The 24,918-nt window shown below is 40.6% G+C and overlaps 1 protein-coding gene across 10 annotated transcripts in view; it reads right to left on the bottom strand.

Annotated features, from left to right (window-relative positions):
- The window catches only part of ARAP2 (ArfGAP with RhoGAP domain, ankyrin repeat and PH domain 2), a 192,069-nt gene extending 167,532 nt beyond the window's left edge, over positions 1-24,537 (bottom strand). For 6 of the 10 annotated variants that reach the window (XM_072808026.1, XM_072808085.1, XM_072808060.1 and 3 more), the window contains exons 1-2: positions 23,266-23,392; positions 7,883-8,949 (exon numbers count right to left, since the gene is read on the bottom strand). In XM_072808026.1, the coding sequence (XP_072664127.1) occupies positions 7,883-8,790 (908 nt within the window). In that variant the 5' untranslated portion in view covers positions 8,791-8,949; positions 23,266-23,392. Of the gene's footprint in view, positions 1-7,882; positions 8,950-22,412; positions 22,432-22,967; positions 23,121-23,265; positions 23,416-24,518 lie in introns of those variants that run through there. The other 4 variants (XM_072808051.1, XM_072808033.1, XM_072808041.1 and 1 more) reach the window with 4 other exon arrangements.
- Between the last annotated feature and the right edge of the window lie 381 nt (positions 24,538-24,918).

Below are 24,918 nucleotides of genomic sequence, written 5' to 3'. Positions count from 1 at the left end.
AAGGAGGAACTATTTCCCAATTCATTCCATAAGGTCAGTACTACAGACACAAAGCCAGTCAAAAACAAAACTACAGACAACTGTTAGAGAAATATCCCTCACGAACTCAGATGCAAAACTCGTTAACAAAATATTAGCAATTAAATCTAACAACCTATAAAAAAGAATAATATTTTATAATCAGATGAGCTTTAGCCCAAAAGAGCAAAGTTGGTTTAACATGAAAAAATTCAATGTAATTCACCAAATTAAGAAAATGAAAGAGGAAAGAAATCACATTTTCAATGACAACAGACTCAGAAAAACCAATGAACAAAATTCAACATCCATTTATAATAGACTCTCAGTAAGCAAGGAATGGAAAAAAACCTCCTCAACCTAATAAAGGGCATTTATGAAAAACCTACAACATAATTCATATTAAAGGCTGAATGGTTTTTCTTAAGATTAAGAAAGATAAGGAGGTCTGCTCTTACTACTTACATTCACATTATTTCAGAGGGTCTCAGCCAGTGCAATGTAAGTGAATGAAGGAAAAGGCATGTACACTGGAAAGGAAGATCTTTTATAAGCAGAAGGTATCTATTAAGTAGAAAATCCTAAGAAGTTATCAAAAAGACTCCCAAATTAATAAGTTTAGCAAGGTCCCACAATAAGAGGAAAGTGTTAATAAATTCAATAGTATTTCCAAATACTCACGATGAGCAACTGGGAAAATAGTTTGAAATACAACTTTTATAATAATATCCATAACACGAAATACTAAGGAGTAAGTTTATCAAAACATAATCAGCACACTGAAAACCATGTAACATTGAATAATTAAAAACCAAAATAAATAGATATATCGTGCTAATGGATTGGAAGACTCAATTATCGATAACATGTCAAGTCTCCACATATTGATATACACAGTCAACATAACCTCGAACAAAATTCGAGCGAGCTTTTATGTAGAAATTGACAAGGTAACTCTAAAATTTATATCCACATATAAATAACCTGGAATGGTAAAAATATTCAGAAGAATAAATTGGAAGATTTATACAATTTCAATATTTAATCTAAACCTACTGCAGTCAAATCAGTGTGTTACTGATGAAAGGATAATCACATAAATTAATGTTACAGAATAAAAGTACCACTAACTCCCACATGTCTATGGTCTACTGGTTTTTGAGCAAAATGTGAAGGCAATTCATTGGGGAAAGAATAGTCTTTTCAAGACTGGAACTGGTTATCTCAATGCAAAAATGAAGCGGATACCAACCATTACTTCATACCATATACAAAGTTAACTTGAACTGGAGTTTAGACCTATATGTCAATGCTAAAGCTCTAAAACTGGAAATACACACAAGAAAATCTTTGCAAACTTTGAATACATAAATGTGTCTTAAATACAAAAACCAAAACCAAAAAAGAAAATTATATTTTTAATACATAAAATATTGAATAACATTAATGAGAAGTTAACATTTTACATACACTGAAAACATATTTGAAAAGGAATTAGAATTTAAGTATATACTTTATATTTTTTAAGTATAAAATATAAAATACCATTAGTGGTGTTTTAAAGCATATTTTGCTGGTTTTACTATATAAATACACTTTACATTTTTTAAGTATAAAAAATACACTTTATATTTTTTAAGTATAAAAATATACTTTACATTTTTTAAGTACAAAAAATATACGTATATACTTTACATTTTTGAAGTATAAAAATATACTTTACTTTTTAAGTATAAAATATAAAACACCATTAGTGATGGGTTTTTTTTGTTTTATTTTTTGTTTTTTTTCATTAGTGCTATTTTAAAGCATTTTGCTGGTTTCACTATTAGCCATATAAAATGTGAAAAAAAAGTTTGTGATTTTAATTAATTCTTATGCTAAATATCCACCTGCAAGCAATTACCAAATCTCTCAACCAACTTCATTTGATCTACTGTTAATGAAAGATTAGCTCAATACAGAAAAATAAGTTGTTTTGAAAATCAGTAATCAGTAATTTATATTCTCATTTATCTATGAATAAATCACCACAAGCTATTTTATATTCTAATACCTATTATGCCCAAAGCATTATGTTAGGAATTTATATATCTGCATCTCATCGTTCATCCTCATAAGATACCTGTGCAATAAGACTTGGTGTCCTAATCCCACCAATAAAGAAAGGAGACTCTCCTAGCCCAAGTCCCACAGCAAATAAGAGGCAAAGCTCACACTTTTTCCTCATTTCTGCCTATTGATTTCCCACCACTTATCCTAAAAACTTTTAAATTTGAAATATAAAGCATGGTTGATTTACAAAAATGAAAAACCCATAAAGAAAAGCAATAGCTATCACCTTCTCTTGTTAATTATGTTTTTGCGACCTCGGTCAAGTTACCTAACAGTCTCCTCATTTATTGAAGGGGAATAAAAACCAGCACCTGCTTCCTAGGAATATCATGAGGATTCATGAAAAAATGCTTTTTAAAACATTTAAAGTGTGCTCTTCACAATATAAACAAGCAAGAATAAACCAATTATAATACGTATTAGAGTAAAAAACAGTTGGTACTCCCAGTAAACCTTCTGTGCACATTTATTTCTTAAAGTCCTTAAAAATATTCACTTTTCACTTGTGATAGAGAAAACATCAACAACCTAGTAAGACTATACAGCAGTTATTGCATAGAATATGTGCATCAATGTGGACAAATCTCAAAAATAATATTAAGTAAAAAAATAATAATATTAAGTAAAACACCAAGTTGCAAAAAAATAACTGATTAGAGTGAATATTAAGCATACATACAGAAGTTATTTTTCCACATATGTTTTAATTACTAAAACTACCAAGAAAAGCACTGCTATGAAGGTTAATTAAAGATCTCCCTTTATGATCTATACTTACCTGTTACTTAGACAAGGCAGCCACACCAAAAAATAACTACACACTATAGATGGACCATCGTTTCACAGAATGTTTTTTTAAAAAAATGCAATTCTTGCAATTCAAAACAGACTAACTACAACGGACTAACTACAGGTCATTACAGAAATGAATTCAAAAGAAAACCACAATCATCAGGCAGCAGTTGAAAACTGCCTTGAGGGCAGCCCTGGTGGCTCAGCAGTTTAGCGCCACCTTCAGTCCAGGGCATGATCCTGGAGTCCCAGGATCGAGTCCCACGTTAGGCTCCCTGCATGGAGCCTGCTTCTCCCTCTGCCTGTGTCTCTGCCTCTTTCTCTCTGTGTCTCTTGTGAATAAATAAATCTTTAAATAAATAAATAAATAAATAAATAAATAAATAAATAAATAAATAAAACTGCCTTGAGGTTACATAATATCTAAAACACACAAATCTGCTTTCAGAAAACATTAGAGTATATTAACTACAGCACAGATCAAGAATATGAAATTTACAAGGCAGAGATAATTAAGTCTCAATCCAAGAAGTTCCAAAAAATGTCCTTAGGATTAGATTAAATTAGGATCCAATTACAAAAGGATTAGAACACAAAAATCTAGATCATTATTCTCACTTTTTTTAATTAACTAGCAAAAATTGTAGCTCAAAATTTATTTTTTCATGAGCAGAAGTCACGAACAGACATTTTTCCAAAGAAGACATCCAGACAGCCAATAGACACAGGAAAAGATGCTCAACATCACTCATCATCAGGCAGAGAATATAAATCAAAACCACAATGAGAGATCACATCTCACCAGTTAGAATGGCTAAAATTGACAACACAAGAAAAGTATTGGCAAGAATGTGGAGAAAGGGGAACCCTCTTGCACTGTCGGTGGGAATGTGAACTGGTGCAGCCCCACTGGAAAACAGTATGGAAGCTGTTCATTAAGTACAAAATAGAACTATCCTATGACCCAGCAACTCTATGTATTTAGCCCAAAGATACTAAAATACTGATTCAAAGGGACACATGCACCCAATATTAAAGCAGCATTATCAACAGCAGCCAAAATACGGAAACAGCCCATGCCCAACAACTGATGAATGGATAAAAAAGATGTGATGTATATAGAAAGATACACACACACACACACCACCCCCACAGGATATTACTCAGCCACAAAAAAAAAGAATGAAATCTGACCATTTACAAGGACATGGATAGAGCTAGAGAGTGTAATACTAAACAAAATAAGTCAGAAAAAGACAAATACAATATGATTTCACTCATATGTGGAATTTAAGAAACCAAATGAGCAAAGGGGTGGGGGGAGAGGGAGTTAATCCAAGAAGCCACTCTTAACTATAGAGAACAAATTGATGGTTACCAGAGGGGATAGGTGATGGGGATTCAGGAAGGGCACCTGCTGTGATAAGCAGCAGGTGTTGTACTGAAGTGCTGAATCACATATTCTACACCTGAAACTAATATTACATCGTATGTTAACTGGAATCTAAGCAAAAACTAAAAATATGTATATATTTTTTTTAAAAAAATAAAGTGGTGTTTTTAATCATGAAAAATAAAAAAGTATAAACCTAATGTTTTTTACTTATAAAAAGTATGGAGCAGACATATATCATCATCCTCTAAGAATAAATCAAACTATTACTTATGTAAATTGATTTATTTAGATGACATCAAAATTTTGCGAATATTGAACTAATCAGCCTATTTTTTCATAGAATTTATAGGAGTACATTTTAAAAGAATTTTGAATTACTAATACAAATGTTTTTCATTGTAACATGAAATGTGCAATTTTTCTTGAGCATAAGAAAGATCAGATGAGTTTCTGTATTTTTCTTATTGGATGCACCCAACAACTGCTTAGTACTTTACTGTACATTTTCTGCTCACATAGATTTCAACATTAAAGTCTAAAATAGTATAAACCATCTCTAATGTCTGCATCATGTCTATCTAGGGAAAAATATCTAAGATTGCTATTTTTAATAAAAAGTTCAAAGAAGCCTGGAGACTTCAGGTTTAGATTTCAAACTTTTAAAGGGCCATCAATCAATACGGTATGACAGTCCTAAACTATAACAGATGTTCTCTGACCACAACGCAGTGATGCCCATCATCCTTCTCCCTCCATCTCTGCTCATTTTCCTTTCCTAAAAATATTCAGAGGCATGATACCTAAAAGAGAGGGGCTTTAAGACTGGTCTCAAGGATAAAATAGTTGCGTGAAAAGATGAAAACCTTGAAACTGGCAGGATGGGTAAGGTGGCTGAAAGATACTTTCTCTTTCCCGCCTTGAGCACTGATGAGAATCCTCCAGGGTCACAGGTCAAACCCAGGGAAAGGGCAAGATGCTGGAACTCAGTTTCTGCAAGACGTCCAGGTGAAGCTGATAAGGGAAGAGCTGACTCTTTAAGCCAAAAAAGAGACCCTGAGATTCACTGTCCAATAGCCCCATCCAGCCCAGTCTTTCCAGGAAAAGGAGCAGGCAAGGAATTCAGGAAAAACTCAAAGCAAGGACAAAGATAATCCATTTGACCATGAGTCAGTTGTGTCAGTTAAATAAAGAGTGGAGAGGCAGGGGGGAGGATTTCAACAAAGGGCCTCACACCAGGAAAACATATATACCTTTAACAGATACATAAAATGCTTAACTAGTAAAAAAAAAAAAAAAAAAAAAAATGTTAAAAGCACTGGCCACGAAGAAATTTTATTTGGTACATCGAGAAATGTACTACAATATCATCTAGATGTTGTCTGATTACAGAGAATCTCAGGTTATATAATCCACAGTTCTATTTTTAAAGTCCCATTATAACATTTTAAAATCTTGCAAAATTACTATCTGCAATTCAGGCCGGGACCACAAGGAAAAACACTGTGAAGTCTGAAAATAATTTAGTTTACACTCTCACTTTATGATGTGAACACCATAGATACATAGGTACCATTTACTGCCATAATCAAAGAAGCAGGGTTACCAGGGGTAATCTGGCAGGACTATGAAGCAGCCAGTACTCAGTTACTTAAGAATAGTTTTAACGTTATTTCAATTCTCATTTTTCAAAGACTCCTAACTCACAAACAATGTGAATAACAAGACTTTCATAGGAAATAAAGCTTACTTACAACTGAATAAACATCAAAAGATTTTCAAAACTGTATGAAAAATAGCACATCTTGTTTAAAACTTAAGCCAAAGGTTTCCTATCTGAAGTTATCCTTATGACTCCCAAAAGGATTCTGTTCTGGCCAAGATAGACTTTTGATGTGTGTACTCACAGCAGTCGGTTCCCAGTTGCTTTCTTTTGTTTAAAATTAGCAAAACATTTTAAAACTAAAGTGTCATACGAAATTGGTCATCTTCTACATTTGTAACTAATACTTCAATTCTCATATATCTAATCAACATTTTTTAAGTACAGTTTCTAAATGAGTGATTTAAAAAGTGAGTGGGTTCTAGAGTCTAATGTACCGGAATGAAAGCCCAGTTTACTACACATGTAATGCTAGAAAAATTACCTTATAAGAAAATGGATGAATGTTATCTATATCACAGGGCCACTGTGAGATTAAGATAACCCATGGTAAATTATAAACCAAACTAAGACCTAGCGTGTTTAATAAATGACACTGTTACCACTACTGACTTCCAAGGAAGACTACACATTGCTGTTGGCACTAGGGATGCCAAGAAAAAGAGAAGGTAGGACCTCTTCCCTCAAAGAGTTTATGTTCTAATGAGAGGTTCTTAAATCAACAATCCCAGAAATTGCCATATTTTCTTTGGCAAATACTAAACTTCCACATTTTCTTCTGCAAACACAACCAGGATCTTGCACTATAACTACCACAAACGATGCCCAAAGGCAAAGTACCAGCAGTAGGGGCAGAGTCGATGCAAGCAGGGAAGGAGGATCTTGCAGAATTGCCAGGCTGGAGCCTGTGCAGGAAATCTGTAATCGCATTTTGTACCACAGCAGTTAACAGTTGAACCACCTCATGACTCCCAGTAGAGAGGCAAGTGTTAGCTTTCAGTGAAAAAAACATCCCACCACAACCCTGGAGAAAACCACAACTATTTTAGGTGTAACTTTGAGAAAGGGATGAAAGCTCTCTCTGCTGTTAAGTCAGCTCTCAGACTCAGCAGTTACTTCAAAGTACTAACAGTCCAACACGCTGGTGGGCCCCTCTGTAGAATTCAGGTTCGAGTGAACCGCACTGTACTGTGACCATGTTTTTACATCTGTCTCCTACACTATTCCTCATGCGCCTTTATCCCTCCCTACCTCCTCTGCACTTAGCACAGTGACTGGTACCAAGCAGGTGCTCCCTAGATGTACCTTGAATTATTAATTCATGCCAACATGTAGTGTCAGGCAGTGGAGATACGAACATTAGAATGGTGGCCCCTGCCAAAGAACAAGAGATCCAGTGGGGAGACAGAATCAGCAATTCCAATATGAGAACTGCACTTGTAGAAGAATGTAATACCAGGTGTGAAAGGAAGGCATGGGAAGGAACGGCCAGGTAAAAATAAAGGAAGGGAACTTCTCCCAATCACACGGGAGAACACTAAGGAGTCTCAGGCAGTTATAAGTTGGAAACAGATTCTGAGAAATAGTATACAAAAGAAATGGTATTTTCTACTTTTAAAAGGAAAAAAAAAAAAGTTGGTTGAGTAGGTAAATTATTACAAGCCGAACTTACAAACATTAAAAATATGTATTAAAATTAACTAAATCCCCCCCCCAAATCTAATACTTATGGCTCATCATAAAATTTCTTACCTCCTGGGGCCCCTGTGTGACTCAGTGGTTGAGCGACTGCCTTCAGCCCAGGGTGTGATCCCAGGGTCCTGGGATGGAATCCCGCATCCAGCTCTCTGTCTGTGTCTCTCATGAATAAATAAATAAAATCTTTTAAAAAAAATTCTTACCTCCCTGAAATTCCTTTTGTTGATGCGGGAATCTCTGGCACAGGCCGATGTCTTAGTAGAAAAGATCGAGATGGTCTTGAAACCAACTTGCTACGGCTTCTCATTGGTGCCAGGATTGGAGATGATGGGACATACAAATCATTTACAACCATTTCTCCTTGAAATTGAAAGAATGGGGATGGTGGTGATCTTTCTATTAAACCATTAGTTCCACTTCCAGAATTTGCCTCCGAGTCTGAACAGCCAAGGGAGGAAAGGCATTCAGGATCTGCATCAGGATGCTTGCTCGCATTTTCTGAGAGCAAATCAAATCTTATGGTTTGTTGTTCTTCACTTGTGCAATCTGTAGTTTTCTCTGTAATCAGAGACTCTATTTTAATATTTTCATTACCAAATAAAGTATGTTGAAAAGAACTCAAATTCAGGTGTGGTTCTTCTTCTGGAATGGGAAAGTTGTGTTTAAGAAGAGACAGCTTATCATCTGATTTAAGAGACTGGCTATTTTCTACACTAACGTCATTTCGATCAAGATTTTTGATAACGGTCTCCCACTGCGTCGGGCTAGGTGCCTGGACACCACCTGTATCTGAAAGTTCTATGGAGGTATTTTGGCCAGAAGATGGAGCGTGGTGATCCTCTGAAGTCTCATCGTCCTTCTTTGTTTTATGGATATTTGCATATATTGGGATATCTTGCATTTTTGACAAGATTATCTGTAACTGCTTCAGTATCCTCCTCCGGTGTCCTGTAGGTGATATTCCAATTTTGTGTAGCACACCATCATTTATTGCTGCACAGTCTTTCACAGTATTAAAACCAAACTTGCGGAAGTGTAGGAGGTACTGCTCCAAATTAATGCTCATTAGGAAATCTCTGATATCAACATTTACTTCACTGACTGAGGACATAATGGTGGCTTCATTACTAAGCTGATATATCAAAAGCAGTACAATGAGGTACACGCATAGGAGAGTGCACTTCTGTATTGGTTTTTTCTCTATCACTTGCAGCAGAAAAATGTCTCAAAATGTTATTTCCTTCACAGTGAATGCTTTATGTGCTTAAGCCTTAAAAAAAAAAAAGTATTAATTTATTAGGACATTTTAGTTAGTAAAACCTAGTTTTACCTTATAAACTTTCTCTGAAGAAACACAACAGAAATGAGGATACTTACTACCACTCACTCAGAATTTAGAATCTTTAGCATTACTGTGCATGCCCTAATATAAGCCAATTCCTAGGTAGAGTGTGAAGATACAGGAAGGAAATGTCATGTCAAACCAATAATGATTTTCAAAAAGGTAAAACAATGACTTTCCCAAAATATAAAACATGTCAAATAATTTATTCAACCCATTAATTAAAGAGAGGACCAGTAAGATGGTAAATCTAGTTTCCAGGAGCATTTATGGAACAGGTTTAGACAGCCCATCAGAAAAACCTTTTTTTTAAGTGTTAGACTAAGATTGGTAGGTTAGATTACAAAGACTAGTTAATGTCCTACAGGACAATAAAACCATAACCTTTGCAGTTATTGCTCTACCAGACAAAAATCTATAAGCTAACAGGTAATTTCCCTGTTCAGGGCTCTAACTAAACAGTAAATAGAAAGTAGAGCACAAAATAAGAATTAAATACCCCTAGGGTGGGCTTGTTAAATAACACCCCCCGCACAAGGCAATGAAAGAACATGCTGTACGTTCTTTTGATTTCCAAATTTTAGATAATTTCTCTTAACAGTAACTAGATATGAACTTTCCCCTTTAACATTTTCTTCAAAGACTCTTAAAAAGCACAGTTAAGGGAACCCTGGGTGGCGCAGTGGTTTGGCGCTTGCCTTTGGCCCAGGGCACGATCCTGGAGACCCGGGATCGAATCCCACGTCGGGCTCCCGGTGCATGGAGCCTGCTTCTCCCTCTGCCTATGTCTCTGCCTCTCTCTCTCTCTCTCTCTGTGTGACTATCATAAATTTAAAAAAAAAAAAAAAAAAAAAGCACAATTAAGCATACTTCTCAGGTAAATTATTTTCATTTCAAAAATGCAGTAGCAAAAAACAAACAAAAAAAAAAAAAAACAAAAAAAAAAACAAAAATGCAGTAGCATTTAGGGCACCTGGGTAGCTCAGTTGGTCAAGTGTCTGCCTTCAAGGTCAGGTCATGATCCTAGAGTCCTGGGTCTGAGCCCTGCATTGGGCTCCCTGCTCAGTAGGGAGTCTGGTTCTCCCTCTCCTTCTACCAGTCTCCTACCATGCTGGAGAGGTACATACACTCTTTCTCTAAGAAAATCTTTTTTTAAAAAATGCAGTAGCATTTTATGTACAATATTGATATACAAGATAAGACTAGCTGAATAGTTAATTCTTAAATACAATAGATAACATGAAATAAATCAACATGAAAGGAAAAGGAAAAAGTTTAAAGGTCACATTTTCCTTTATATGCAGCAGACTCACATAGGTTCATTTTTCTCCCAACCAACATTATTAAATGTTTTAAAAAGTCAATTCATCTAGGTGCTGTTTATATGACTCTGTGCAGTTTGTGAAAATGTATGCTATGTGCACATTTCTGGGTATCATACTTCAATAAAAAGGAACAAGTATAGAATATGCATAACATACGCTGAAATAATAAAAGGGCACATGTCCCACCCAGGTAAATTGATCTGAACAAGTGTTGAAGCAATGTCTCTGGAAATCACATATTGAAATAGCTCTCCAAAAAGCACAACTCAGACACTGCATGTCTTATCTGCCAAGAACCTAAAAGCTACTGTTTTGACTTTTTAAAAATCTAAGCAAACACTGACACATAGGTACGTGAACTAAGAGAAAGCACACACTGTACTCAGGCAGCACTGCAGAAGTAGAGAAATAAAAACATAAACAAGAGAACAAGGCAGGAAATGACTTTGACAATAAGGTATCCCTGTTACACTCAAAATGACAAAATGTCAGTACAAAAAAAAAAGGTAAAACGCTAAACCTCAACACTACATACGAAACTAATTGTCAGCTATACTGCTCTTGCTCTACACAATTATTTTATAAATAAATATATTATCTAATTTGTTTTTGCACATCACAAATGGAAATAATGATTGCCAAACTGGCTAACACCTTGATCTTGGATTCCCCTGTCTCCTGAAAATAAGTGTTTGTTTTTTAAACCAAACAGTGTGCTACCATATTGTTGCAGCAGCCCAAGCTGACTAATACACTCCTCTGTCCTCACCGACCTTGCCATGGTTCAGATGCTCATTAGATCGCTTGCCTGGGTTCTAACAGTCTCCAAATAAATCCCTGAGCCCGGCCTCCATGTATCAGTGAGCTACTGAAAATCCAAATTTAGCACATCCCTCCACATCCTCAACAGGATAAAGTCTAAGCTCGTTGCCGTGTCCTACCACAGTCCGGTCTCAGTCTAATAATAAGAATAATAGCAGCTACCATTGATGTAAACAGCAATTATGTGCCAGATACCATGCCTCCTATTATTTACTGCAAGGTAGGTGTTCCTATGTACTAGCTCCAGACTCAATTTCAACCATGCCAAACATTCTACTAACACCATCACTCACTTGAGCTCATTATTGTTAATTATCATTCTTGAAGCAACAAACTGTTTAATAGCCCCATACCTCTGGCATATGCTCCATCTGCCTGCAAATCTGAACATTTTGGAAAATCCAATGCATGACTTAAAATCCTGAATAAGCAGGCAGGTATTACCTCCTCTGTGAAGGTTCAACCTATTAAAACACAGTGGATCCCTCCATTCTTCTTATACATGTATAACTAGGATCCCAGAACTCTGCAAAGTGCTCGGGAAACGTTTAAGAGACAGAAGAGGACAGTAGTGATAGAAATGGTTGGGAGGCCCATGTGTTAGTTTTGTGGTGTGTGTGCATGTATGTTTTACACACAACACCCCTTCCTTCCCCTGGAGTATACACATATACTTCCTGGGTGGTTGAATCAAGGATGGATACACCAAATACCCAAAACCACCTCTCTGCTCTCATTGAACATGATGAACATGAATTTGATTCCTTTTCAAGGTTTGGAAGAGGCTCCCTCCCACAGGCCCTACCATCCTCTCTGCACTTTGTCACCTCCACTCCCCAGTCACCAGACTTCTGCACTATGTGACCACTCAAGGGTGTTCACAGATCCTGTCCTTTTCTGCAGACGTTTCTAGCCCATATACACATCAGATGCAAAGAGATGGACATGCCTATTCTATCAAAGGCTACTATGTGTACACTCCGTAAAATATCAAAGCCCTCTATAGTCTGACCTCCATCTGGGCACACTGGCATGCATGCTGTGCTCTGGGTCAGTGGCTCTCCAAGATACTGGTCTGTGGATCTTCTGTACAGCAACAATGGCTGATGATAGGCCCAGAAATAGGTACTTGTAGCACACTCTAAAGAGGACTGGGATGTGCAACAAAATTTTACAGTTTTAAATCCCTCACATTCACCGAATATACCTCATACCATCTTACCTGAGCCTAAGCTCATCATTCTCCACCCCTGGGATGGAATGCCCCTCCTAACCTACTGCCCATCAGTCTGGTGTCAGACTCAAAACCCACCTCCTCCACTTCCCTAGCAGTGTGAACATAGGCATATGTCTGTGTGTCTGTTTCCTTACCCGTAAAGTGTAAACACTCAAAGGTACCTCAGTACTGAAGATTAAGTGTTAAAAGAGTGCTTAGTAGACATACACTTCCATCATTATAATTATTTATTTCCACCCCTATCATCATTATCTCTCCACAGCTGAAATCTTTCCCATTCTTTGAAGTCTAACTTAAATGCCATTTCCATTACAAAGTCTCTACTGAGCAAAAAACAAATTCTCTTCTCTGCATCCCGACAGCATTTACTTCATAGAGCATTTAATCATATTCCATTCACTCCACAGTAACCTACAGAAGTGGGGTAGTGTAGTACAAAACCAGGACTTTGGAACTGGACACCCTGAATCAAATCCCAGTTCCTCTACTTACTAGTTTTGTGAGCCCGGACAAGTTTTTAACTTTTCTGGGCCTATTTCCCATGGTTGTTGTGAAGCATTTAGAACACCAACTGCATGCAAGAAATGTTATGTGTTTGTCATTACAATTATTTTTTATTATCCTGTAATAAACTAGTAACTCTGCCAAGATGATGACCAGCCCATATAAGCTGCCCAATAAATGCCAGGCAAATTAGTTATTTATAAACATAGTGTATGATGTATATATAGTACATGTTTAGAGAATGTACAAATAGTTGGCATTACACATGTGGTTATAGGCTTGCCTATCTTCTCCTGACCAATTTTCAAGAGGAAGTAAAAGTAAAAGGGAAGTAACCTTTAGGACTACCTGTTCCATCCCCCGCTTGGATATCACTTAATAACAAATTATCTTATATTTTGAGCTCAACCTTGAAACTCCATCCTGAACCAACCACTGCTCACCACTGCTGCTCGCAGCCCTCATCCAGGTCACTGTGTTGTCCATCTCACACCACTACACCAGCTTCCTTACTCGTATTCCTGATTCTGTCCTGCTCCCCCCACCCCACCCCCCGCCCCGATATACACACAGAATGATCTCAATAGAGCTGCTAAAAGGATTTTATAACAAAAGTCACACCACATCACTCCTTGGGACTTTGCAACTTCATTTTTTCCCTGGCTGTCCACTCCATCGTTCCACTGCCGCCAGTTGGCCTCAGTTTTATTCTCACCTTATGAGCTAACTGCTCACCCTTACATCTCCTGTAAATCTGCTTTCCCAACATAACACCCATGGCTCACGGCTCCATCACTTTAGTAGGTCTCTGCTCAAATGTGGCTACTTCAGAGAGGACGTCTCTACTCCCCCTATGCAGGCCAGCAGCCTTGTGCCTCGCTATTCCTTTCTCTTACTCTCTCATGGCTTTGGTATGACCTGGTACCTGTGGTCTGTTCCAAGAGGGCAGAGATCTTGTGTATTGTTCACTGCTCTAGTCTTCATGTTTGAACACTCTCAGGTATACAGCAGGTACTCAATAAATGTTTGCTGAATGACTTCTTCCAGCTTTCAGATGATTTAAAGTAGAAAGTACAAAATACACATAGTTTTAAAGCTTGTCTATGCAGGTCACCAAATTTGCCAGAAGACAGGATTCACACATAGATTTCTCCAATCAATCTAACCATTAAAAGAAATCTTCAAATTGGGAATTGGGGGGTTAGCAGGTGGTCAGCTGGAAGCATTCCAACCCACCTGTGGGGCTTCTAAAAACTCATGGGTTGTAATAAATAAATCTTTAAGTTAATAAAAAAATAAAATAATATCATGAATCGGGGTAGCTTTCCCCCTCCTAATGCCTCAAGTAAGGTAAACCACCACAGAGTCACTCCAAACACCCATCCCTCCACCCGCTACCGGTGGAACTTAGTCATATCCCCTAGCTGAGCTAGGGGAGAAACAACTGAAAACCATGGGTCACTTCATCAAATCACTAAATCATTAAAGTATTCAGTGCTGACAACTTCTGGAATCCCATTGGCCTAATTCTCATATTTTATGGAAGGGAAAAAAGTAGCACCGTACAATTGAATTCAGTCATAACTTAAGCCCATTTTTTTAAAGCACACCTTTTTAAAATCAGAAACATAACCTCAGAATATTTAGAGACTGTAAATGTGCCAAAATAGGTTTAACAATCACAGGATCATAAAACCGAAAGGAACCTTAGAAAATATCTACCAAATAGAAAGAAATTAGGCTGCCACACGAATAATGAAACTTTCAAGGTTATCAATACAAATCTTACTGATTTGAAGAACAATGAGAGTTTACTGTACTCCAGAACAGTGGTTCCCAATGGAGTGGAACTATCTCCCAGGGGAAACCCAGAAATGTGTGAAAAAAATGCTTTCACTGGTCATAATGATTGAATGGCACGAGTAGATAGGAAAATTGATTTATAACACCTTGCAATGATCTCCAAGGTAGAAACCTCACATACAATTTTCATTCCTCTAACTCCTGACTTCAAGCTGAGAATAAACTTACTGTGGAGAAATAGCTAATTCCTTAAAAAACTAGGGAGCTCCACAAGGATAACATACTGAATTAGTTTAGGTCACAGGTCTTAACAAAATTCCACTTTTGCTTCAGTACTCAATATAGTCACAAGAAATACCTATTATGGTATTTGCATATCAAGCAAACTCCCTTAAGACCAAGATGTTAACTCCAATTATTCATGAAGATGATATATTCTGCTTTGACTCTTCCCCCACAACTATGTAGAAGAGGAAGTGGTTTAGAGAAAATATAGTTGTTGTCACATTACTCTATAGTACAGAATTGATTGCAAGGGTCAAAAGTCAAGAACTGTAACTTAGTTTTCTAGCCCGAGTGCTTAGCTGCTAAAATACTGTAAAACTGGTCGTTTAGCAGCCCTTTCTCCCACTGTCCATTCACATACCTAGCTTGTGGCAACACTACCTCCACTAAAGCCTTTACAGGAAGCCCAGTTTCCTCAACCTGGCCATCTCTCTTAACTGTGGTCACCCACAGGTCCTGACCTTCACTGCCATGTTCTCTACCTTGACTCCTCCTCCTCCCCACCCATGAAAACACAGCCAGCCTCTTTCATTTTCCCTCAGACTTCTACTGCTAATAATAATTGACAATATTTGCAGATGCTTGCAAACCATCTGTGTAGAATCTCATCTAATCTTCAAAGCTGCCTTGGGAGGAAAGTGCCATGCCCAAAGCCACACAGAGGATAAACAGTAGATAAATTCCAGAATTCCAAGCGTCCAACTCCACAACCAAAATGCCCCCTAATAGTTACGTAACTGATTCAACAAGAGAGTGGTAGCAAGCATTTTGACTTGGTTTTCCTCTCCTTTGACTCGCTAGCTATGCATAAGCACTTATAGTCACTGGGGAAGCCCTGTTTTCAATAGACCATGTCTTGAAAGCTCAAGTTTTATATACCTTTTCAGATTGTGGGTATATGTGTCCATGAAAGTGGTTACAAATGGAAGCCTACATTCATTTACCTTTACTTATGATGAGATTTGAGACAAAATGCCAAAACTAAGGGAAAGTATCTTTGAAACTATTGTGTTAAACAATGGTAACTTAAAATTTAGCTTATTAAAACTTATTTTGTATTTATCATTGCAGAAAGGCAGCTACATAGCACTACATAGCACCGAAGTATGAAGTCACAATCAAATAATCAAATATAACCAAAGTAAGAAGTCACTGCCCGTGAGAACAGTCAATGGTGATGGTAAAAACAAAAACAAAAAACCCAGATGAACTAGAAAAGTACTGAAGTATTCTTCCAAAAGGTACTAGACCAGAGTCTTAAAGGTTTAACTTTAAATTTGAAGAAGTATAAGCAACCCAAATGTTCACTGACAGATAAAAAAGACAAAATATGGTGCACACAGACAATTGAATACGACACAGCCTTAAAAGGAAGTTCTGCAACGTGCTTCACCAGGGAGAAACTTTGAGGACATTATTATGCAAAGTGAAATAAGCCACAAAAAGACAGATGCTGCAGGATCCCACTTATATGAAGTATCCAAAGTAGAACAATTCAGACAGTAGAATGAGCTGGCCCTGAGGGGCAGTTGTTCCATGGGTGTGGAGTTTCAGTTCTACAAGATGAAAAAGTTCTGGAGATCTATTTTACAACAATGTAAACATACTTAGTACCCAATGATACTCTAAGAAATAGTGAAGATAGTAAATTTTATGTTGTGACAGTTTTGGGGTTTTTTGTTTGTTTGTTTGTTTGTTTGTTTACCACAACAAGGAGCCAGGGAGACAGATCAGAAGGTTTGGGTCAGCTTCTAGGCTTTTATTTAAACTGAATTTCCCATACATACTGGGACTTTTTTTTTCTTTCCTTTAGAGGCTAATTCACATCTTACAGCTATGTACCACCATATCCATGAATTTTCCCCACCTATTCCATCCTTGCTGCCACCCCAGAAGTAGTACAGGAAGCAGAGCACTCTGGAGTCAGGCTACTTAGATTCCAAACCAGCCTCCCCACTTGTTAATTGGGTATCTTATTAAGTTATTTAACTTCCCAGAAGCAGTTCCTCATCTGTAAAATGAGGATAATACAACTCATACTAATAGAATTTCTGTTAGGATTAAACAAGTAAAATATGCAAGGTATATGGAACAGTACCTGATACAAGCTGTACAAGTACAGTAAGTGTTGGCTATTATTATTAACTCATTTGTAGCAGTGTTGCACTTGGTCACATTCATACTATACTATTGCGCTTGCTTTGACTGGTAATCTTCTGCCTGCCTAGTAAAATTACATGCCTTTACATTAGCACTGTAAATTATTCTTCTAATAAACCTACAATGCACCTAACACAGCACTAAACAGAGTTCGGTTAATTTAGTAATAGATGTGGTTAGGTTAGTTAGAATGAGGACTTTACCAGAAGACCAGACTTGGGACACAGAGCACAGGGATTGATTATCAGTGATACCAACTCTGCCAAGTGCTAGCTCCATGACCTTGGGAAAGTTCCTTTATTTTTCTGAGCCTCACCACTGTTATCTGTAAGCAATAATGACAATAGTGCCTGTTTGGGGAATGCAATGAGTAAATATGCATAAAGATCTTGTAACAGTCCCTGGCAATCAATCAGCATTTAATTAGTGTCTGCTGGATGGAAAGGTCTGAGCTGAAAATAGCCAGAGCCTGGGCAAAAGCATTCTGCAGCTTGGATCAAGGTAAAAGGATTGTCATAAGTTATATTTTGATTATTTACTGCAAAATCTGAAAAATTCAACTCCTTCAAAATCTAGAACCTAATATCCATTTCCACATCCAGTGAAGGCTAGGAGTGATACTTCATTTACTTATTACAAGAAGCTACCAGCAGGTTAAGTGGTACCTACATTTAGGTGTTTTAGATAATAATCTCAATAGTTAAGTGCTTGATAATCTCCTTAGCTTCAGTAAGTCTTTCTCTTTCAAGCTGTCCATCTAGATTTTAAGTTAAATGGTTAATGTTTGAAATCTGTTTTCATTTCTAATTCACAGATCTTTAAAGGAGAGCCATAATTCTTGAGCAACCAGAGAGGCCTCATGATGCCGAGCTCCTACAAGAGCAAAAGCGGAGACAGTGAAAAGGAATTAAGCCAAAGCCTACATCATTGTGGAGGACTCCCACCTGTGTGCCCCTAGCAGGGCAGCTGCTTTTGCCCCAGTGCCAGCCCCTTCTGACCCTTTCTACAAACTAGCAACAGTTAGCTGAAAGGAGAACTGGACCACATAGATCTCTCTTTTTTTTTAAGGTTTTTTTTTTAATTTGTTTTTAAACTTTTATTTATTTATGATAGGCACACAGTGAGAGAGAGAGAGAGAGGCAGAGACACAGGAAGAAGCAGGCTCCATGCACCAGGAGCCCGACGTGGGATTCGATCCCGGGTCTCCAGGACCGCGCCCTGGGCCAAAGGCAAGTGCCAAACCTCTGCACCACCCAGGGATCCCTTAAGGTTTTATTTCTTTATTTATTCATGAGAGACAGAGAGAGAGAGAGAGAGAGAGAGAGAGAGGGAGAGAGGGAGGGAGGGAGGGGGGAGAGAGAGAGAGAGAGAGACAAAGAGAGAGAGAGAGAGGCAGAGACACAGGCAGTGAGAGAAGCAGGCTCCATGCAGGGAGCCTAACGTGAGACTCAATCCTGGGTCTCCAGGATCATGCCCTGGGCCCAAAGGCAGGGGCTAAACCACTGAGCCACCCAGGGATCCCCTAGATCTCTTGATACGTACACACATTCTCCAGGATTCTGTTCCAGTTCATGCTACACTGAACATAGCTTTAATTTACTCAGGTCAAAACTAGCATGATATTATAGTTCAACAGGAAGATTGTAAAACTTATACTTATGCTACATGCACTTTATTATAAGTTATAATTTTAAAATTTTAGTATAAATGTATACTCCACCATTTCTCTGAATTTGAGTCGCATTTTTAGACTAACAACCAGATGTTTCAAAATAGCCTACTGTGAACGTTTCCTCTCCTTGCATTTATAAATAGCACCCTGACCTCTTTTCCAGCTGAATTTGGGAGCTTACTCCTATTGGTTCCATTACTGTCAAAGTCTCTTTTTTCTTAAGAAAAGAGGATTTCTCAGCAAATGTCTCCCAACTTACTGACTCACATTTATTCATTCAATAAATATTTGAGGAACACTAACTACTCTCTCCAAGAATAATAATAGCGGGAAATATTTGCAGTTCAAGATTATAGCACTTATTACCTCATCTGAGAACAGTGATAAGTGCCACAAAGAAAGTGAAGATGCAATGTCTAAAGTTTAGACAGATCTAGAAGCAAAGGAAAATAGCACGCATGCAAACAATCATTTATTTCCTACTCAGTTAAGTGCCAGTAAAGAAAGAATAGCAAAACTGGAACACTCTGACATGTGCCCCCCAAAAGTGCTTAAGTTGTAATAAGAAAAATCTAATTTTGTGACTTTGATTTCACATGGTTTACATTTTAAATATTGCTTTATTGTTAACTATACAGAGAACCATCATCTTTCACAAGTGCCAGGGAACCCTAAAAATCTCAAATTCATTCCATGAAGGTAAGTGCAACACGCAGCCATTCAGAGCTTTGCGGATGGAGTGATCAGTGGAGGTGAGAGGGAAGGGAATCTCGGCACAAGCAGGAGGTTATGTAGGTCCAGGCAGCACTATCTAAAGCAGAAGAAATGCTATAAAGGGGTCTTCTGGTAATAACAGCAAGGAGATGAGAACAGCTGGAGCAGACTTACGGTCCAAGAAGTAATGAAAGGTGACACCAGAAAAGGAAGCTGGAATTGCCTATGGAGGGCCTTGAATCCCAGGCTAAGGACTCGGAACTTCATCAAGATACTGTGAAAGAGACTTGGCAAGGACTGCGACCATCACCACCTCCATGAACCCAAATCACCTGATAATCAGCATGCAGACCACAGGTCTCTTCTGCTCTTTCCTGATCATCTCTCCAGCCACAAATTGATTAACGATTCTTTCCTTTTCCTAAAGCTATGTAATATGACCTATATAGATAGAGTCCTTTTGTGCCTCCCGTTTTTGTGAGAACCATGAGGGCATCTTATTAGTCCTTCCCTGAGTATGCCCTCACCTACCCTACCAGCTTTGTACACAGATGGTGTAAGATAGGAAAATAATTCTTCCCATCAATTCACTAGTACCTTTTGCCCTTTAAGCAGCTCAAAATGACTACTCCAACCCACATCAGGATTCCTTCATCTCCTCCATAGCATGGGTAAACAAATATGCTATTCTTATACTAGAAAAGCTCTTATAAAAAGAATACCATTGACTATTACTTCAACTAAGGAAATAAGCGAACTAAATGGTTCAATAATCATTATATATTTAATCTGACCAATACTATTTAAAAAAAAAAAAAAAAACCAAAAACCTAAAATGACAAACTCTCAGGGTCCAGGACTTCACAGTAAAGATTAAAAAGACATCTCACAGGTTCTAAACTCTCATCAATTCACATTTGGGAAAAAAAAAAAAAAATCACATTTGGTCAAAGCTAAGAAATAATTCCAACATTAATAAAAAGTTCTCAGAATCCCTGGGTGGCTCAGTGGTATAGTGCCTGCCTTTGGCCCAGGGCGTGATCCCGGAGTCCTGAGATAGAGTCCCACATCAGGCTCTGTGCATGGAGCCTGCTCCTCCCTCTGCCTGTGTCTCGGCCTCTCTTTCTCTGTGTCTCTTATGAATAAATGAACAAAATCTTTAAAAAATAAAAAAATAAAAATAAAAAGTTCTCTACATATTTAATATTTTGCAGAGAATTCTAAAAATCCCTCAATTTAGTAAGTGCCAAGACTGGATTCAATAAATGAGTCTATAAATAAATGAGAAAAAAATAAACTCTTGTTAAAAGAAAGTTATGAAAGCAAAGGCCATCATAATACTTGGCAATTTCATAACATCTTTCACCAAACTTTCTTAAAGTTCCAGGAAGGTAGGGTTGAAATCTAAATAAATAAATAAATAAATAAGCAAAACAGAAACAAATAAAAAAAAAAAACAAACTTCTACACTTCTTGGATATTAAGAGTCCTAGAGTTTTTAAAACTTCATAGTTCCATAGTACTAATGGAAAAGTTTCCAAGAAAACTGCAATTCAGGGGCACCTGGGTGGCTCAGTTGGTTGGGCATCTGCCTTAGGCTCTTAGGTTGCGATGTGATCCAGGAATCCTGGGATGAAGCCCCTTATCAAACTTCCAGCTCCCCAGGGAGTCTGCTTCTCCCTCTCCAGTCCCTTTGCCCCTCCCCTCTCAGGAACCCCATTCCCCGCCCTGCTAGCCTGTGCTCTCTAGCTCTCATACATATTTATTTTTAAATCTCAAGAAATATATCGCAATTCACTCTAATGTGACCCCTACACTTAACCACAGTAACTAAGACTAGTTGCAGTAAATAGTATTAATTGAACATCTGTGAGTCTTTCACTGCGAGAAACTTGTATATCAGGCAACTAAGAGTTTATATCATCACATCAGCAAAAGCAAAATAAATAAATATATTTATGTATACACACACACACACACACACACAAAAAAAATCAACTTTCCTTTCATGGACAACCCCTATAAAATCTGACAGGTTTAGAAAGGACAGAAAAAATACAAACACACGCCCATCTAAATAAGTTTTAACAGGTCAACTGACTTACCCTCTAGGTACATTTTAATTTTAAATAAATCATTGAGGACTAACAAATCCAATCTATATAAAACACTTTCCGTGTTACGACTCACTTTAAACGTGTATCTGTTAAATACATGTTTAAAAAGCAGCCAGGGAGACATTTCCAGTCTAGGCTCCAGCTTAGTTCTTGACCCACTTTACTCTCTTCTCCTTTTTTAAACGCTGTTAAACAGTATCATGTTAATTTTCCCACAATATTTCTCTTGTAAATGCATGAAAGTCATGACTAAAACTTCAGAGCATCTTTCCCCCCCCCTTAAAAAAGTTAGCTTCCTTTTAAAAACAGCCATAACTTCATCCTCCAATTACTTATGGGCAATGTTCCACAAACTCAAGCGGGTGTTGAGTGCTTAAGTGCGGGCGAAATCAATACTGAGCTTGTAAGTACAATACAATTATTGATAATCACAATGACATCCGATTAAATGTACTTTTAAAAATAGGTTTTTTTCAACTAGCTTTTTTTTTTAAGCCCGAAGGATATATTCCACCGGGCAGCCTACTTCAAGGACAACCTTTAAAAAAAAAAAAAAAGTTTCTATCACTACACAAACTTGCAAAAGCCTAAAATGTCATGCTGCTACGCACACTTGCTTCTGTTTTTCCTCTAATTATCAAAGGATACAGTTCACAATATAATTTCAGGAAGCCCTCCCTTCAATCAAAGTAACTCCAGATCGCCAAAAGGAGGGGAGACGAGAGTGCTTAAGACACCAAGCCTGGGCGAACCGAGGTTACTGAATGAGATGGACACCCGTTCCCCGGAGCCTCGTCTCCAAAACAAAACGGGCCGGATCGATCCAGTGAACTCACTGCCGCCGGGTCCCGTGCACGGTGCTGGGTTCGGCGGGCGGAGGCCAGGGGCCGCGGTGGACGCTAGGGGACAAGCCCGTCCTCTCCGAGAGAGCGGGGCGAGGGGGGCGAGCAAGCTCGTCCTCCACCGGGTACAGAACGTGGTGCCTGAAACTCGCCAAAGGGGGGGGTGGGGGGTGCTGGAGGGGGTGGAGGTGCTGGAGGGGGTGGAGGTGCCGGAGGGGGTGGGGGGTGCGGGGGTGCGGGTGCTAGAGGGGGTGGAGGTGCTGGAGGGGGTGGGGGGTGCTGGAGGGGGTGGAGGTGCTGGAGGGGGTGGGGGGGTGCGGGGTGCTGGGAGGTGGGGGGTGGTGGGGGGTGTTGCGGGGTGCTGGAGGGGGCGGGGGCGCGGGGGCTGGAGCGGGGCTGGCGGTCTGTGCGGAGTCTCACCCTCCCGCTCCAATCACGTTAGTGAGGAGTTTGCAGATCACTCACCCGCTTCTGGTTTCCTTTTAGACGCCCACACGCGGGAGCGCAATCCAGGGGGCAGGAGCCAGAGCCGAGCCCCCCGCGCTCTGGGAACCGACCCGGGAAGTGCCCAGAAGCCCCGGCCGGGCCGGACGCCCCCGCGCCCCGCGCCCCGCGCCCGCACCTGCCGCGCCGCCCAGCCCACCGCGGCCCCCGGGGCTCGCCCGACGCGCGGAGCGGAGCCGCCCCCCGGCGCCGGCGCCTCCCCCGCCTCCCGCCTCCCGCCTCCCGCCTCCCGCCTCCGCCCGGCCGGCCCGGAGCTCACCCGGCGCTCCCCGGTGCTCACCCGGCGCGGGGCCTCCTCCACGTCCCCGGCCCGCGGGCGGCCCGCACCGTGTCTGCTGCCGGGCGGCGGCCGCGCGGGCGGCGCTGTCACACGGGCTCGTGGCGCCGCGGCCGCGCACCTGGAGGCGGGAGCGGGGAGCGGGGAGCGGGGAGCGCGCAGCTCCGGAAGCGCCGCGCCCGCCGCCGCCGCCGCCGCCGCCGCCGCCGCCCAGGTGCTCCCGCGCCGCGCCTCGGCCGCTTCCTCCCGGGCCGCGGGGGCGGGGAGCCGGCGCCCCGAGCGGGGGCAGCCCGGGCTCGGCGGCGGGGGCGGGGCGGGGCGGGGGCGGGGAGCCGGCAGTCCCGGTTCCGCAGCATAGCTGGGCGGCTGACTCAGGGCGCCGCGACCTGGCCGCGCCCGGCACCCTCGCCACCTGGCGCACGGCGGCCGCGAGGCTCCCGGGGCTCGATCCCGAGGTTCCCCGGGCTCCCGGGGCTGCGGGGGCGCGTGCGGCAGCCCCGGTGGGCGAGGGCATCCCCGTCCCCGTCCCCGTCCGCGTCCCCGTCCCCGTCCCCTCCCGGGCCCGGCCCGCCCCCGACTGCCGCTGTCGCCCCAGGACCCCGGTGCCCCCCCCACCCCGGCCTTTCCCGAGCCCCGCGAGGCCGCCGGCTCTCCGGGGCTGCGCGTCCTGAAGTGGCGCCCGACGGGCCCGGGACGCTGTCCGGCCGGCCCCGGAGGGTGACCTGCGCTCCTCGGACCCCCCTTCAATCGGGGCCCGAGAGCAGGGGGGTCAGTGTCCCCCCCTTTCCAGCCGAGGGGTCGGAGGCCCCGGGGAACCTGGCCAAGCCGACGCCACCTGAGGGGGGGGGGTGATCCTCGATTCTCGATTTTCGTCGGAACTCCTAAGCCCGAGGAAGAACAGCCTACTTGCTCCCTGGTTTTCTGAATCCTCCTTTCTCGTCTTTTTCACCTGGAGGGAAGGGGGGCCGTGCCCCAGTCTCCCTGGCACCGAGATTGCTAGATGCTGGAAAGACCTTGCCCATTGGAGCCGGACCTTGACATCCTGCTCCTGGAAGTCATGATACCGAGGCAGCAAAAGAGGAGGGAATCCCCCGCAAAACAAAACAACAAAACAAAAACAAAACAAAAACAAAAAACACCCAAGATGACTTGTGCGGGCCCCTGCCCCAAAACCTAAGACTCAGTAAAAGCTGAATACTTTATTTTTAACTTAAACATGTCTTCACAGACTGTACCTGAAATTCTCTCCCTTGAAAGATGCAATATCCTTATCTTTCCGCTGTACCTGTTGATAGAAGCGAGGCAATTAGGGAAAGTGTTGAGCTTATTATAAAAATTAGGTAATTGGTGAAGTCCAGCTTATAGAAGGCTTCCCAGGAGCCCGTGCCAGTGGTAGGCGGCGTCTTCACCAAAATACCTCCCACCAAAAAGCATCCTCCTGCCTGCAAGCCTGAAGCAGCTCTAACAGGCTCCAGAGACCCCAATCTCCATTTCTTTTGAACTAAGTACTTAACAGCAAGCCCTATTTCCACCGGGAAAAGTTTTTGGTTGTGTTGTTTTGTTTTACTGAACCTCATGCATTGTCTTTTCTTTGGATGCCTGTAGAATTGTATTTATGTGGCTTTCCTGGCTTCA

The sequence above is a fragment of the Canis lupus genome, chromosome 2 (genome assembly GCF_048164855.1).
Source record: "Canis lupus baileyi chromosome 2, mCanLup2.hap1, whole genome shotgun sequence".
Classification (NCBI taxonomy): domain Eukaryota; kingdom Metazoa; phylum Chordata; class Mammalia; order Carnivora; family Canidae; genus Canis; species Canis lupus.
This window is presented reverse-complemented; position numbering and strand designations above follow the sequence as displayed.